We start from the raw sequence: 15,190 nt of genomic DNA on the forward strand, positions 1-15,190 counted from the left end.
AAGAGCAGATGAGCCAAGTGCTTCGTACCAAAAGTAAATTTACTTGGACAATGGAGAGCGCGAGACGTCATTTTTTATTTATATAGCCTAGCTGTTTTTGTTCTTCTCCAATTTATTTTTGTTTGTCTTGTTTTTGGCTGAGGGCTGGATGATAACATGATAAACGGAAGCTTGTGGGTCACAGACGCGCACACAAATGTAGACTGAGACTCAAAGAATAATATGAATGTTAAAATCAAATGTGTGTATTATGTACATACATAAACACTGTATGTACTGTAAAAATGTATATGAAATTATACAAACAATATTTATATGTGGACATATTTCCTGTAGAGACCGTGATACATCTTTTGCAGGATTCTATGATGAACATATATATATACAATACAGTACATATAGGGATGCCACAATTCTCAATATAATATTGAACCGTTCGGTACGGCATTCACGGTTTAATACGCGCTTGTGAATTGCGTTCAATTCGGTTTTGCATTTAATTAATAATTTTTCAACAAATTCTATCATTTGCCTCCATCCCAATATACTGAACAACGCGACATACATTCACATCACACGTTAGTGGTAGAGTTATACTCACGGAACACTATAGTTATTCACAATTATTATTTGCATGCGTTTTAAAGCCTTCATTCGCGTGCATATGCACTTTTTTTGTTTTAACATGCGCTTCTCCGAGCGCGCGCACTAAACGCCTGTCAAACACGTGATTACTGGACTAAGTAGTCTTACTGCGCTAATACTGTCAAATACACACAAGGTTAACATAAACACAGTCGGTTATGTCTAAGTGAAGGTAAAATCGGCGTGTCTATTAGATGCACGCAGGTCTTAAATTGACAGCAGCAGCCTAGGGAACGCGCTGTCCTTAAAAGGACAGTTCACCTCTAAAATTATGTCATAATTTACTCACTCTAATATTGTTCCAAACCTGTATTCATTTCTCAATGACAGAATTTTCATGTCTGAGTGAACTATCCCTTTAATGTTAATACAACAACAAAAGACAAAGAGAAAATCCCTCACTGCTCTTGACTGAAGAACTTTAATACAGTAGCTTTAATAAGAATCAGTGTATATTTTATAGTGAAGTCTATGTAGTGTTTTATTTTTACATTATGCATTAAATTTCATACTTAAATGCTGCGGTACAGCTCTGAGCTGCCAGTGTAAATCTTTATATACATTTATTTTATATTACACAATATACTAGGAATGTGTACAAGGTTTTTTTTTTAAGTAAAGTTTTAAGTTTAAGTAAGGTTTTTCAATTCTTTTAAGTAAAATAAAGAAACCGAACCGAACCGAAAACCGTGGTTAAAAACCGAGGTATGTATTGAACCGTGGACTAACTGTATTGTTGCATCCCTAATATATATATATATTGCCATCACAGGAACACAATTACATTTTAAATTGTAATAATATTTCACAATATTAGTAGAAACTTCTTTCAACATTTTAAAAATCTCACCAACCCCAAACTTTTGAACAGTAGTATACGTATTATAATCTATTATTATGGAAGTTTTATGCAAAAAAAAAAAAATAAATCACCTCTGTAAAGAAGTGTAAGTGCAAACATTTGACACTCACCTCATCATAGTATATTCTGAAGTCGCCTCTTTTGGCCCTCAGGTCCCACATTACTATTGTACCGCTTTCAAAACCTATCAGCAACTGAGGAACACAGAGAGAGAGAGAGAGAGAGAGAGAGAGAGAGAGAGAGAGAGAGAGAGAGAGAGAGAGAGAGAGAGAGAGAGAGAGAGAGAGAGAGAGAGAGAGAGAGAGAGAGAGAAAGCAGGAGTCTATAAATCCCAAATGAATGGCAATAAATAGTGGAAACAGAGCTAAGGGTGTGTTACAAATGTCAAGAGCCTTTTGTCTGTTTTGGTTTAGAACAGAACTGACACACTGGTGACTGGGCACATTTATCATTTAACTGGAGATGATGGAGCAAGCTTTAATCCAAACAGACCCTTTTATTCATACTGGGAATCCTCTCTCTGTCACAAACATTGGCAGAATATGTGTTGGAGAAACATTCTGAATTTAAGAATTGCCTTTTAGTTCATGAGTGTGAATTTGAACTGAATTAGCCACACCTTACAAGTTGAATTGGTGTGAAGGGAATAAAAATTTCATCCCATTTTAACGGTTCTCAATTCAAATTCAGATTCAAATTCTGCATCCTATTAATTAGACATTGGACTGTCTCCACCTCTTATATTGTCTCTGCTACAGCATCATTTCTGTTTTGTATCCTTTTCCAAAACCTCATCGGCCCCCCTAAGCTCGTCCGCATCAATTCCCACAATGCATCTGATATTCTGTGACTACAGCAGCATGTAACCACAGCGATCTTCTCAGATTCTTTTCTTGGATGATGACCTCGTGGTACCGACTCCAAAATGCCATACCCCCTCCGGAGATAGCAGATGCCTTAAAGGAATATTTCACCCAGAAATGAACATTTCATCACTCACCTATGTTATTCCAACCCTGTTTTATGTTCTTTGTGTGTTATGTTTTTCTAGGAAAAACAAAAATGTTAGGCAGAATGTCCAAGCTGTACTTTTCCATACCTTTAAAAGTGGATGGTGAATTATACTGACTTAAAATATGGTGCATTAGTCTCTTGTCCTTTGATTTTTGTCCTTTTTGGAGGTTGGAAATTTAAATCACTAGCCACTTTCATTGTACTGCTCAGACTTTCTGTCTAACATCTCCTTTTTCGTTCCACGGAAGAAAGAAAGTCATACAGATTCGGGAAAAAAGCAGAGTGAGTATATAATGATAAAATTGTAATTTTTGGACGAACGTTCCTTTAGACGATTATGAATTTGTGTGCATGTGAGAAAAATGTTTACCATGCATCCTCAATACAAGATGTTAACACCAGTAGTTGGGGTGAACATCAGGTCACATAACAAGCGTATGTGTGCGTGTGTGTGTATCCTGATGAGTGTTAATGAATCAGAACTGCGCCAACGCATGCAAAGTACCTTTTATAAAGAACTCCAGCAGTCATGCTAAGGAACACTAATGCATTTTTTCATAATGGGAAGGCTTTGTGCTCACTAGTTCTTAGTTGTTAAAAAGTTTTGAGCTCTTGATTCAAGAGAAAAATTAGAAAAAAAAAAGAAATGCATTCCTCACCTTTCCCTCATCTTTTGGACTGTCACTCAGATGAACAACGGGACCTGGATGTGTCTTTGTTGATCTGAGAGGAAGAGAGAAAAAGAAAAACTCCTTCAAAAGATAATAGGATGATGGAAATGACACATTCTCTGTGCTTGTGACTTGGAGAGGTTAGCTATGAGGTCATCTATATACTTATAAAAAGTGACAAAATAAAAATTTACTGTATAGTCTTTCTCTTCCTAGGAAAATGGACACAAACTATTGATGAAATCACATCATGTTTAGGAGTGTTGCATTTAAAACAAAAAAAGTGCACAGACTAGCAATAGCAGAGTAAGCACACAGCAAATTGTTACGTTGTAAGCAAGAATATCCTGTTTCAACAGGAAATACATTAAGACCGAAACACATTACATCCATCATATCATTTTTATGGAGTCTTTTAGGAATAATAACACCAAAGTCAGTTAACTATTGATCATGTGTCTGGTTTTGCAGTAATCTCTTGCTTTTAGCTAGAGAAAATAAGAAGACAACGACTTTTGTCAAACTAAAGGTTACTGGCAAACGTCAGAAAGTTCTGAAAGTGTTTTCAGCTAAATTGGACACATCAAGGTCTTCTTTTCAGCAGTATTTCAAAGGCAAAGAGCGACAGGTCGGAAAAATGTGCTCTGACAGCTTCCAGTCAAATGACTTCCCGAGTATTGTGTGAGGATGTGCCAAGTTCAAGAGAGATAGAAAAATAGTAAAGTGACGGTCAGAGTAAGATGGGCACAAAAGACTTTTATACACACAGACACACACACAGACGTCATGCCCATTCAGACCGGTCCCCAGATGCAGAATGCGTCTAAGAAGTGTCCCTGGTCTTTCTGCCACAACACATGGTCTGCAACACTCCACAGCACAAGTTAACACCACATAAAAATAGAACATTATACAGAAACAAATGCTATTTAAAATTATTTAATTGAAATAACAGGTCTTTTGGAGCTTATCATCAAATGTTGGCATACTTCTTTAAGCTATCATTTGTCTAATCTTTCCTGCATATAAAATGGATGACTGTACATACTTTAGGGGAATTGTAATAATAATGCTTCTTTTAAACCTGACAAGGACATACCCAAAATAAAATGCTTGCAGTTCATGAACCCCAGTGTTCTCTGCAAGAAGACACTTTGGGTTGTCTTGCCCAAGAAAAGAGAATTAAAGTTGTAAATAGTTAAAGAACATTTTATTTATTATAAAAAGGCTTAATTATTTGCTGATAAGCCTAACATTTCTTATATTAAGATGTAACACGTTCGTTACTACAACTTATCTTAAACTTAAAGAGTTAGTTCACCCAAAAAATAAAATGATGTCATTAATTACTCACCCTCGCGTCTTTCCACATCTGTAAGACCTTAATTCATCTTCAGAACACAAATGAAGATATGTTTAATGAAATCCCAGAGCTTTCTGTCTCAATAGAGATCCAACGCAACTTACACATTCAAGGCCCAGAATACAGTAGGAAAGACAATTAAACTATCCATGCGACTTCAGTGGTTTAGCCTCAATTTTATGAAGCGACACGAGTGCTTTGTTTGCACACAAAAAAAACAATTTACTATGTTTATGAAAATATTGATATGCAACAAGCGTTCATGAGAGCACTAAGACGCATGCGTTTTGTGTTCACGCGAGAACTGACATTGTTGCGTGAAAGCTTTGGATAATATTATTTTATAAATAAAGCGGTAAATTATGTTTTTTTTTGCGCAAACAAAGCACATGCGTAGATTCATAAAATTGAGGCTAAACCTCTGAAGTCACATGGATTAGTTGGATCTCTATAGAGACAAAAAATTCTCGGATTTCATTAAACATATTTTCATTTGTGATCTGATGATGAGCGAAGGTCAGTTATCAATGACAGCATTTTCATTTTTGGGTGAACTAAATCAAGCGCCAGCGTTAGTTCTGGCAGGCCACGTAGTCAAGCTCCGCTATCAGCTGATTGGGAAATTCTAACTCCGCCCCTCTTTCAGCTGATCTGTTTCAGCTGATCTTATGCTCTCAATTGGCTTCTCTCAAACAGGGCGGCTTACTTAAGCATAGCTTCACTTCAATCTGCCTGCTTGGACGCTTCTGCTGCACGCTGCTTTGCAACCCACCTCCTCCCCAGCTCCTCCTTAAATTGCTAACTTAATCATGTCATTCTGTTGTCATTGATGCATGCTCTGTTCTAAATGGGGGATTTGCTCTGCCCTCCCAGTTAAATGGGAGGTCGTCCCCAGAATCTGCTGCTGTTCCCTGTCTTGGCTTTTCATGGAGCTCATGAAAGGATGGGGAATTTAGAACAGAGCCATACCGCCAAATCTAAATCTTTACAAAATATGCAATTAAAAAATTGTACTAAATGTTTGTCTATTGTGTTTTTTGACTTTAGTGGACCTGACAGAACCCTTTAAAACTTAACTTAAGCACAATTATTGCAGAAAATAAAGTAAATAAGTTGCTTTTCTAAGGTGCTCAACTATTTACACCTTCTGCGCATCACTTGCTTTATAGGCATACTGAAAATTCTGTCATCGTCTCTCTCTCATGTCACTCCAAAACTCCACAGTTCACATGGAGTTATTACAAAAATGTCAGAGCTGCTCTTTTTCATAAAACAAAAATATGTGGTGATCAGTAGTTGTCAAGTTCAAGTTGCAATTGTGCTTGAATTATTAAAAAAGTTAGATATTAGGTTGGGATTTGAACTTTGGAATGCTAAATCAAAAGTGTACCATGAGACTAACATGTCTCATATATTGAATTTGAGACATATATGTCTTTTCTTGCCTAGGGCACACACATGACAATAGATACACATCTCTGTCTGTCTCTGCTGCTGTAAATGTTATTGGACTAGTCATTACAGAGATGCTTGGGCCGACAAAAGCCACAGTATCCCATAAAGCTTCCAGCCATAAGTTTGTTGCCATAGCAGCAAAGAAACTAATTTAGTCAACTAATCGATCACTGTGCAAAAGAAAATAAATATAAAGAAGAGGGGTAACACTTTACAATAAGGTTCATTAGTTAACAACATTAGTTAACATGAACCAATAATGAACTGCACTTATAAAGCATTTATTTATCTTTGTTAATGTTAATTTCAAACAATTACTAATGCATTATTCAAATCTTGTTAACATTAGTTAATGCACTGTGAACTAACATGAACACACCATGAACAGCTGGATTTTTATTAATTAACGTTAACAAAGATTAACTAATGCTGAACAGAGGTGCTGTTCATGGTTAGTTCATGTTAAATAATGCTTTAACCAATGTTAACTAATACAAACTTATTGTAAAGTGTTACCAGAAGAGAATATAAAAACCCTGTGTATTTGTGTACACTAACCAGTTCATAATTCAATTATATGTATATTTGTCACTGTCAAATGGTTTAAAGGGAAACTTCACCGAAAAATTTTAATTACCCGATGATTTACTCATCCTCAAGTCATCCTAGGTGTACATGACATTCTTCTTTCAGGCAAATACAATCGTAGTTATATTAAAAATGTCCTGGCTAATCCAAGCATTATAATGCCAGTGAATGACAGCCCAAAATTTTAAGTGCATTCATCCATTATAAAAGTATTCCACATGGCTCCAGGGGGTTAATAAAGGCCTTCTGAACCGATGTGTTCGTGTAAGAAAAATCAATATTTAAAACTTTATAAAGTAAAATATCTAGCTTCTGCGTAAGTTGAATAAAGGAAGGCTGTCCGCTGGAAGCTAGATATTTTACTTTATAACATGTTAAATATGGATATTTTTCTTACACAAACCCATCGATTCGCTTCAGAAGTCCTTTATTCACCGCCCGGAGCCATATGGATTACTTTTATAATGGATGGATGCACTTTTTTGGGCTTAAAAGTTTGGGCTGGCTGCCATTATAATTCTTGGATTAGCCAGGACATTTTTTTATATAACTCTGATTGTATTCATCTGAATGTTATAAACATTTATCTGCTTAAAATTCATCTGACTGTGTTAGATTAAACATGAATATTAAGCAGATAAATGAACAATAAGCTGAAGACCAATACAGCTACTCTACCTTCTCTTTCTCAGCTTGTAGAACTTTGTCATGTAAGTTGGCTTCCCCGAGAGAAACAGTCATCACACGTCCACTGCAGAATGCTGAGAATACTTTTGTCAACTCATCATTCTTGTATCAATGCTGCTGATGCTGCAAGAGATGCAGTTTGCCATGAGCAAAAAAAGGTAACAAGAGGACAAGTGCACAAGCTATTAGGTGACCTAAATTTTATGCCCATTCCACTCTTGCAATGTACACTCAGACCCAGGGCCAGCCCGCGGCATAGGCGGAATAGGCAAATGCTAAGGGCACCACTCAACCATAGACTTGGTTAGCGTCGTGTTATAGCTGGGGGCGTGATGTGGGGGCGGAGTCGGTGTGGGGGAAAACAGTCCATTCCCCAAAAATGTAAAAGGATGGGGTTAACCCAGTATAGCCTGTGTAGAATCACTTTAGCCGCTCGACAGAGCAAGTTATCTAGAAAAACTGAGCCATATTGGGTCAGATTGTCTGTACAGTATCTGTGATTGATAAATGACCCAACGGAATCAATGGCCAGAGGTTTAACCCGTCCCGTGACAAGTATGACTTATACAAGTATGATGTTTTGTTCAACAAAATTTTGCCATTGCAATTAATGAAATCTCTTTTTTTAATATTTACAATAATACCAGCATCATGTAGAGCAAATGTTTAATTGTAATGGACGTACTGAACAGGCTTTAGGAATTGACGAACGGCTCCGTCTGCTTATTTGGCAGTATAAAACTTCAGATCAGGGTTTTTTAACTTACTAGAGGTGCAGAACGCCACATGACAATTTTTCGGGACTGCACGAAGCAAAAATAAATCGTAATCATTACAAAGAGTAAGGATAAAGCGTCTAACAAGGTATACGTGCATTCATTCTAATGGCTTGTTTTCCCCCACGGGATATGGCGGTTATGACGTTTTGTGGGCGTTTTATTACTGATACTATTTTATTAATATTAATTCAAAATATTTCCAAATAAAGCAACAACAACAAGAAAACTCCCCCGACTCTTCTCGGTCCGCTGCATCAATCTTCCCCCGCCCAGCGAGTGTTTGAAGTGATTCAGAAATAGAACGCGCGATCAGTTTAATGTTGGGAATTTGTTGTGTCGCGTCGTCTCTCGCCGGATCCAATGTAGACAGGATTGCTTTCAATTTTTTAGGGTGTTTGGCCGCTCGCGCCAGATACAGTGAAATTTGCTTGATTATTTATGACGGATGGCCGAATTCACATGACACAGTGTCAAATAGACCGAAGCCTTCTTATGCAGGGAAGATAGGGATAAGGAATACACTACAGCATAGTAGTAAAATATCAATGTAATATTTTTACATTAAACTTTATGCAAGCAGCTGTTCTGGGTTATCCAGAGGCCAAAGACAGTGTGATTTTGTACAAAAAAATCATGTCCGTTTTTTTAAACGCATGTAATATATGTATATATGGCATTTTTTTAATGTATTTGCCGAAATTAGTAATGATATTTAAATACAGGTTTATTTAAAATAGCAACATTTTATGTCAAATTTACATAAAATATCTAAATTTGCTGCCATCTACTGGAAAACAAACACTTTTGCTAGTTCTCTATGAATAGTTTGTGCATTAATGTTAGATGCAATTACTCTTGCTATTTGTGTTTAGGCTGTAATGTGGCGTAGGTGCTATTTTTGTATAGTTTAACTATCATCAGCCTTTAAAAATAATAATAATAATAATAATAATAATATCATGAACACAATGACGGGGTAAAATGGACTGGACTCAGGGTACAATTTTTAAAACACAACCAACATATAAAACCATACTAAAAAAACAAATGCATTAAAAAAAAAAAAACAGTACCAGTTTCCACAACTTAGGCAACATGTAGTGCTAAACCTTAATACAAGGGGCACCAGGTAAAATCTTGCCTAGTGCAGCAAGTTGGTCAGGGCCGGCCCTGCGTGTCAGTTCCATGCTCCTCACTAGCAATTATTCTTAGATGTTACGCCAAAGGAAGGAGACAGGAAGATATACAAGACCAACATAAACCCAGCTTACAAAAAAATACACTTTTCAAAATAGACTTCAAAGGCTCTTTGCCCCCTTGATGTGGCATTAACTAGCAGGTGCTAATTTACCATACAGTACTAACCAGCCAAACTATGACCCCGTGGCTCATACACCCCTTGGTTAAGTGCACCATGAAATCCCTAGGTTAAATGCACTAAAAGAACTACCGTGCTTGTCAACTTTTTTATTGGCTCAAAGCAAAACAAAGTCTGGTAAGATCTTTTGAAGTGCTACTTTCATGTCGAAAGCAAAAATGCTGCTGTGATTCTTCATTAATTATCTGACTTTGCAGCTCTTCTCAGGAAAAAACAAACAAAAAAAAAAACATCCTCAAGATTTTGTCATTTAAAGACCTTGATTCCTAAGATAAAAGTTACACAGTGAAGAGGAAACATTCAGAAAATAATTTCATGGTCTTAGTGCAGGTGATTCTGTAAGGTGTATACACAGCAAATCTAATCTACAATTTCTGTGATGTTATATCACATCGCCTCATAGGCACAGCACAAAAACACATCCACTCCGGTCGGTAGTCCTATCTTCAGCGTTCAGCCTGAAGTCCTTGTGTCTACTGCTTGTTTCTCACACAGGCTGCTTCGATCCGCACCACTTCTCATAATCGACTGACCTTCAACTCCACCAGACCATGACCTGTCCATCATACTAAGTCCATTTCTGCAACGACTCGTTTCTTGACTCTGGGATGAAGCAGTGCAATTCTTTATTTTTCTTCTGAAGCCTCCTCTTCCTAATTCTTCATGTTATACCAGTAAGGTAAATAAAATAAAGCTTTTTAAAAGGGAAATATCTATTAAAATATATAACTATAATTGAAATAAAATGATTAAATATGTATATATATATATATATATATATATATATATATATATATATATATATATATATATATATATATATATATATATATATTAATTTATATATATATATATATATATATATATATATATATATATATATATATATATATATATATATATATATATTAATTTATATAAAATAATATAATATTATAATGAATCTACTTAAAAAAAAAAAACAATGTTTATGAATTAATCTTGATTAGAGTGAGAACAATGAACATATAATTTACACTAAATACAAAATAAAAAAACAGAGCACCGATGGTGCTCAGGCCCTAAAAAATATAACAGAAAAACAAACAACCACTATAAATATTCTGCCATTGTTTATTAAATTTTTTGGTTATTTCTTTACATTTTTGTTAACACACAAAATGATGTGCAGAGACTACACATGAAAATTTACATGAACTGTCCGAACTTAAGTGAATCTGGCTTCTGTGGTATCTATTGCATGCACCAATAGGGCCTAACTGGGTCATGCTAACAGGTTAAACCCTGACCCATTAGGAAGATGTGACCAAAATCAAGTAGTTTTGAGCCAGCCAGTGAGACATCGCACCAGCGAGAGGGGAGGGCGACCTTTGGAGAGTGTTTTGACCGCTTGCAGCATCAAGAAATGATGAAATAGAATGATTGCATTACAGTAAGACAAAGGCAGAAAGGATAAAGGACAGATATGTCATCCCTAAACGAGTCTCTGTCTTGCCGGGCTTCAAATCTAATTTTGGTCTGATGGAATGTCCAGCACAGTGTTGAGTCTCTTTTCAGCTGTACTTTGTCTCTGCTCTCTCCATGAGGCCTGTTATTGTGATCTAACAACCCTGATATCCATCGTGAGTGCCTCTCTTCTTCCTCTGTTCATCTCTGTCTAAAAGAACACACAGAAGGCCATTTAACTTCCCTTTCTAATCAATTATATCTTTGTAAAATATTTTTTTATTTTATTTATATCTGTAAACTAAAAATGGTAACATGGTAACTTTATTTTTAGTCATCTTAGACATCCTGTATTCTATATTCTATTCTAACTTTGCACTATACTCAACTATAAGTAACCTTTTCAACTACCATTAGCAGACTGTCTGCTTAATATCTGCTAACAATTTATTTTGATGGTTTGATGGTACATCAACTTATTGTACTAGGCATAACCCCGTCTAATTCTCAAATGAGAGTTAGTTGAAATATAGTTTAAAAGGCATTTATAGTTAGTGGAACGTCTAAAGTGAACTATATCGAAATAAAGTGCAACCCCGACAATTTCTTCCCCCTACTTCTCAAAGTGCTATTGAAATGTTTGTTTAACTGATTCTGGGATGGTTTTAACTTGAAAACTGCATAACCTAATTAATATTCATAAGCTTAAATTCATTTTCCGTTTCGTTACAATCAGCACATCCACACCTCCGAACTGTCTCCTCCACAAAGTGATGGCCAAGCTTCTCTCTGCCTGTCTAGGTCTACGAGCAAGCAGACAGACAGTCGCCATGTAAGACACTGTCTGGCTGTGTGTGTGTGTATAGTCAGCCATAGCCTGACAGTAAAAGAGCACAGGATATGTGTGAGTGAGTGAGTGAGTGTGTGTATGTTTACAAAGGACAGACAAGTAAATTGAGAACAGGAGGTCCCTGCTTATCAGCTGAAAAAAAACACACAAGCCTCTTCTCCCTCACCGTTATCTTCCCTTGCTACCTGTGTGATCGTATAAGCCTCAAGCAAAAACACACAGAGATGCATATGCAGCGGCTCATGGGGTGGATCAGAACCGCGGTCTAGAGCAGGACTGTCTTTCGCATCCTATTAGGTCATCAAATCCAAATCCTCATTTATTGTTAACTTATCGTTTGAAAGCAAACGTGAGGAGCATGCTAACGTTAGCTCACTAGCTGTGAGCGCGCACTCGCTGCTTGAGTCCAACTTCAAAGGCTATGATAAGAGTCACTGAAGTGCTTTCAGTGCTTGCAATGGTTGCCGTGGCAATGGTGGCAGCAATCTCATTCTGGATAATAGCTTTGAATATTATGGTGAAGAACCGGAAATTGGTTGGTTGCAATTTGGTAAGCGTGATTTGAAAAGCTTGAGTGTACTGAAGGGTATTTTCTGCTGGATAGAAGTGTGTTTGTACAGCTTTGTTTGTTCATCCATCCATCCATCCATCCATCCATCCATCTATAGGAAGATTAAATACATCAGTAAAATCATACTTCGAGAATCCATCCATCCATCCATCTATCTACAGTATCTATTTATAGGAAGATTAAAGGTGCACTATGTAATTTTTCCGTCCGTTAGAGGTCGCCTATTCAAAACAAAGGCATAGTTTGATGACGCCAAGTTTGAGCGCAGAATCTTAGGACATGTGGTCTTCACCTCCCAGCCGGTGGAAAAGAATCGGGATAGGACTCGGGCAGAAATTAGATTCTGTTTATCATATTAGATACATTTGAGTGTGTTGAAATTGATGTTATGACACTTGGTGCACACTGCAGTAAGAGTTAAGCGTTTCTACAAAATCAAACCGGAAACCGAGGGTAACGCAGATATGACGCAATTGACAGGCGACTCCCTCACACGTCCCGGTTCCCTGGTTAAAATAGCAATTTTCTCACCATTTACAAATAGTTGGAAATATTTGGGATATTGTAAGTACTCAACTGAACAAAATATATAACACTGGCCTAGTGGGTTTTGGATATTTTACTGCAAAAATGTTATATATTGCAGCTTTAAATACATCAGTAAAATTATACTTCGAGAATCCATTAAATACATCAGTAAAATCATACTTAGAGAATCCATCCATCCATCTATAGGAAGATTAAATACATCGATCTATCCATCCATCCATCCATCTATAGGAAGATTAAATACATCAGTAAAATCATACTTAGAGAATCCATCCATCCATCCATCCATCCATCTATCAATCCATCCATCTTTAGGAAGATTAAATACATCAGTAACATCATACTTAGAGAATCAATCCATCCATCTATAGGAAAATTAAATACATCAGTAAAATCATACTTAGAGAATCCATCAATCCATCTATCAATCCATCCATCTATAGGAAGATTAAATACATCAGTAAAATCATACTTAGATAATCCATCCATTCCTCCATCTATATTAAGATTAAATACATCAGTAAAATCATACTTAGAGAATCCATCCATCCATCTATCCATCTATAGGAAGATTAAATACTTCAGTAAAATCATACTTAGAGAATCCATCCATCCATCTATCCATCTATAGGAAGATTAAATACATCAGTAAAATCACACTTAGAGAATCCATCCATCCATCTATCAATCCATCCATCTATAGGAAGATTAAATACATCAGTAAAACCATACTTAGAGAATCCATCCATCCATCCATCTATCAATCCATCCATCTATAGGAAGATTAAATACATCAGTAAAATCATACTTCGAGAATCAACATTTTTCTGTTATTATAGTTTCATGAGGGTTGACAAACCTAGTTAGCATCAGAATGTAGGGAAATTCTGGGAAATTAAAACCATTAAAATCTTTAATAGGCTTTAGAGGCACTGACGCGTGTCTGAAATATCCAGAGAACCATTAGAAGCTAGTTACATAAAAACATCAGTCTTGTATAAAAAGATTTGAATATCATAACAGACAATCCACATTTTAGAACGTGCAGCATGACCTAGAACATGAAATTCTTCCATGGCATTTTCAAAGATGTTGAAAGTCTAAAACAGATTACTTGGAAATGTAGGCGTGATGTTAGCTTACTGCTGCAAGGCAGATCCATGGAGTACTGATTATGTTTAGGATCAGGGTTCCCAGCATGCTCAGCAAGCCCTTCAGATATCTTCAGAACAGGCACAGAGGTTTAGGATAAACCGTGCAGAATCGAGACATGCAGTGATGTTCCTTATGGTCTGAGTAGCTGCACATTTGAAGGGTGTCACACATAAAAAACAGATCTGATGGAGCGAGCACTGCAGGCTAAAGGCAACTGATTTCAGTGTAGCACAGTGTGGAATTGTTGGAGGTTGTGAGGTTACAGGATCTCAGTTATTCCCTCACACCCTGTTGAATGCATCTCCAGTTTTCATCTCCCTCACTTATTCATGTTTGTGACGAGAGGAAGAAAAACAAATCTCTGGCTTCTCTTCCATCCTTGTACTTGATTTCCGTCAGAGGACGCCTGCTGTCGGCACACGTTTATATTTATTCATATTTATTTATTGAAATGAGCTGCACTTTGCCTCTTTAAAGGGGAATTCTCTCAATACTACTCCTCAAGGTTGCAGTGCATTAGTGTAATGATAATATTTCATAAGTGGTTAGACATTCAACCATGAGAGGAGAGGGAAACGTTAATAGAATTATATGAAAATCATTTATTAAGAATGAAAAGAATTACAAAAGAATAAACTAATTTCACCATTCTTTCATTATGACTGCTAAGAAGAAAGAAGAAAAGAAACAAACAAACAAATAACCTATTTTTGGTTGTCTTTCATATTTCACAAATTTCATGATCCATTCTGACAGCTAATAGAACTGTACTGTGTCTAACTCATGCATTATGGGGTGATGATGACGTGTTATGTTTGTGATGGAGCACTGATCTTGGAGTGAGAGAAAACACCAACACTTTAAAAAACTATTTTTGCTCCAGGCAAAAACATGAAACACTGCTCCCCACTTCCCTTCTTCTCTGACACAAACTCTGCACCGGAGAATCATGAACAGTAAAAATCATATGAATATATTATATTATTTTGGTAATAATTTTACCATAATAACAAAGCCCTTTAATCATATTCAACATATTTACATTATCTCATTGCTTAACCCAGAATACTCAATTTGTTAACCGCCGCTGCCGCTATTTGTATACCAATTAATAGGATTAAGCCGCTTCTGTTCAAAAGTATATAAAAACTTCAATAAAAGACAGAAAATGAGGCGT

At 36.3% G+C, this 15,190-nt stretch overlaps 1 protein-coding gene across 1 annotated transcript in view; it reads right to left on the reverse strand.

Moving 5' to 3' along the window:
- The window catches only part of stxbp5l (syntaxin binding protein 5L), a 193,873-nt gene that overhangs the window by 57,868 nt on the left and 120,815 nt on the right, over positions 1–15,190 (reverse strand). The window contains exons 6-7 of the mRNA XM_079820875.1: positions 3,181–3,244; positions 1,618–1,701 (exon numbers count right to left, since the gene is read on the reverse strand). Coding sequence (XP_079677001.1) covers positions 1,618–1,701; positions 3,181–3,244 — 148 coding nt within the window. The remainder of the gene's footprint in view (positions 1–1,617; positions 1,702–3,180; positions 3,245–15,190) is intronic.

Source organism: Gobio gobio (assembly GCF_949357685.1).
Source record: "Gobio gobio genome assembly, chromosome: 7".
Classification (NCBI taxonomy): domain Eukaryota; kingdom Metazoa; phylum Chordata; class Actinopteri; order Cypriniformes; family Gobionidae; genus Gobio; species Gobio gobio.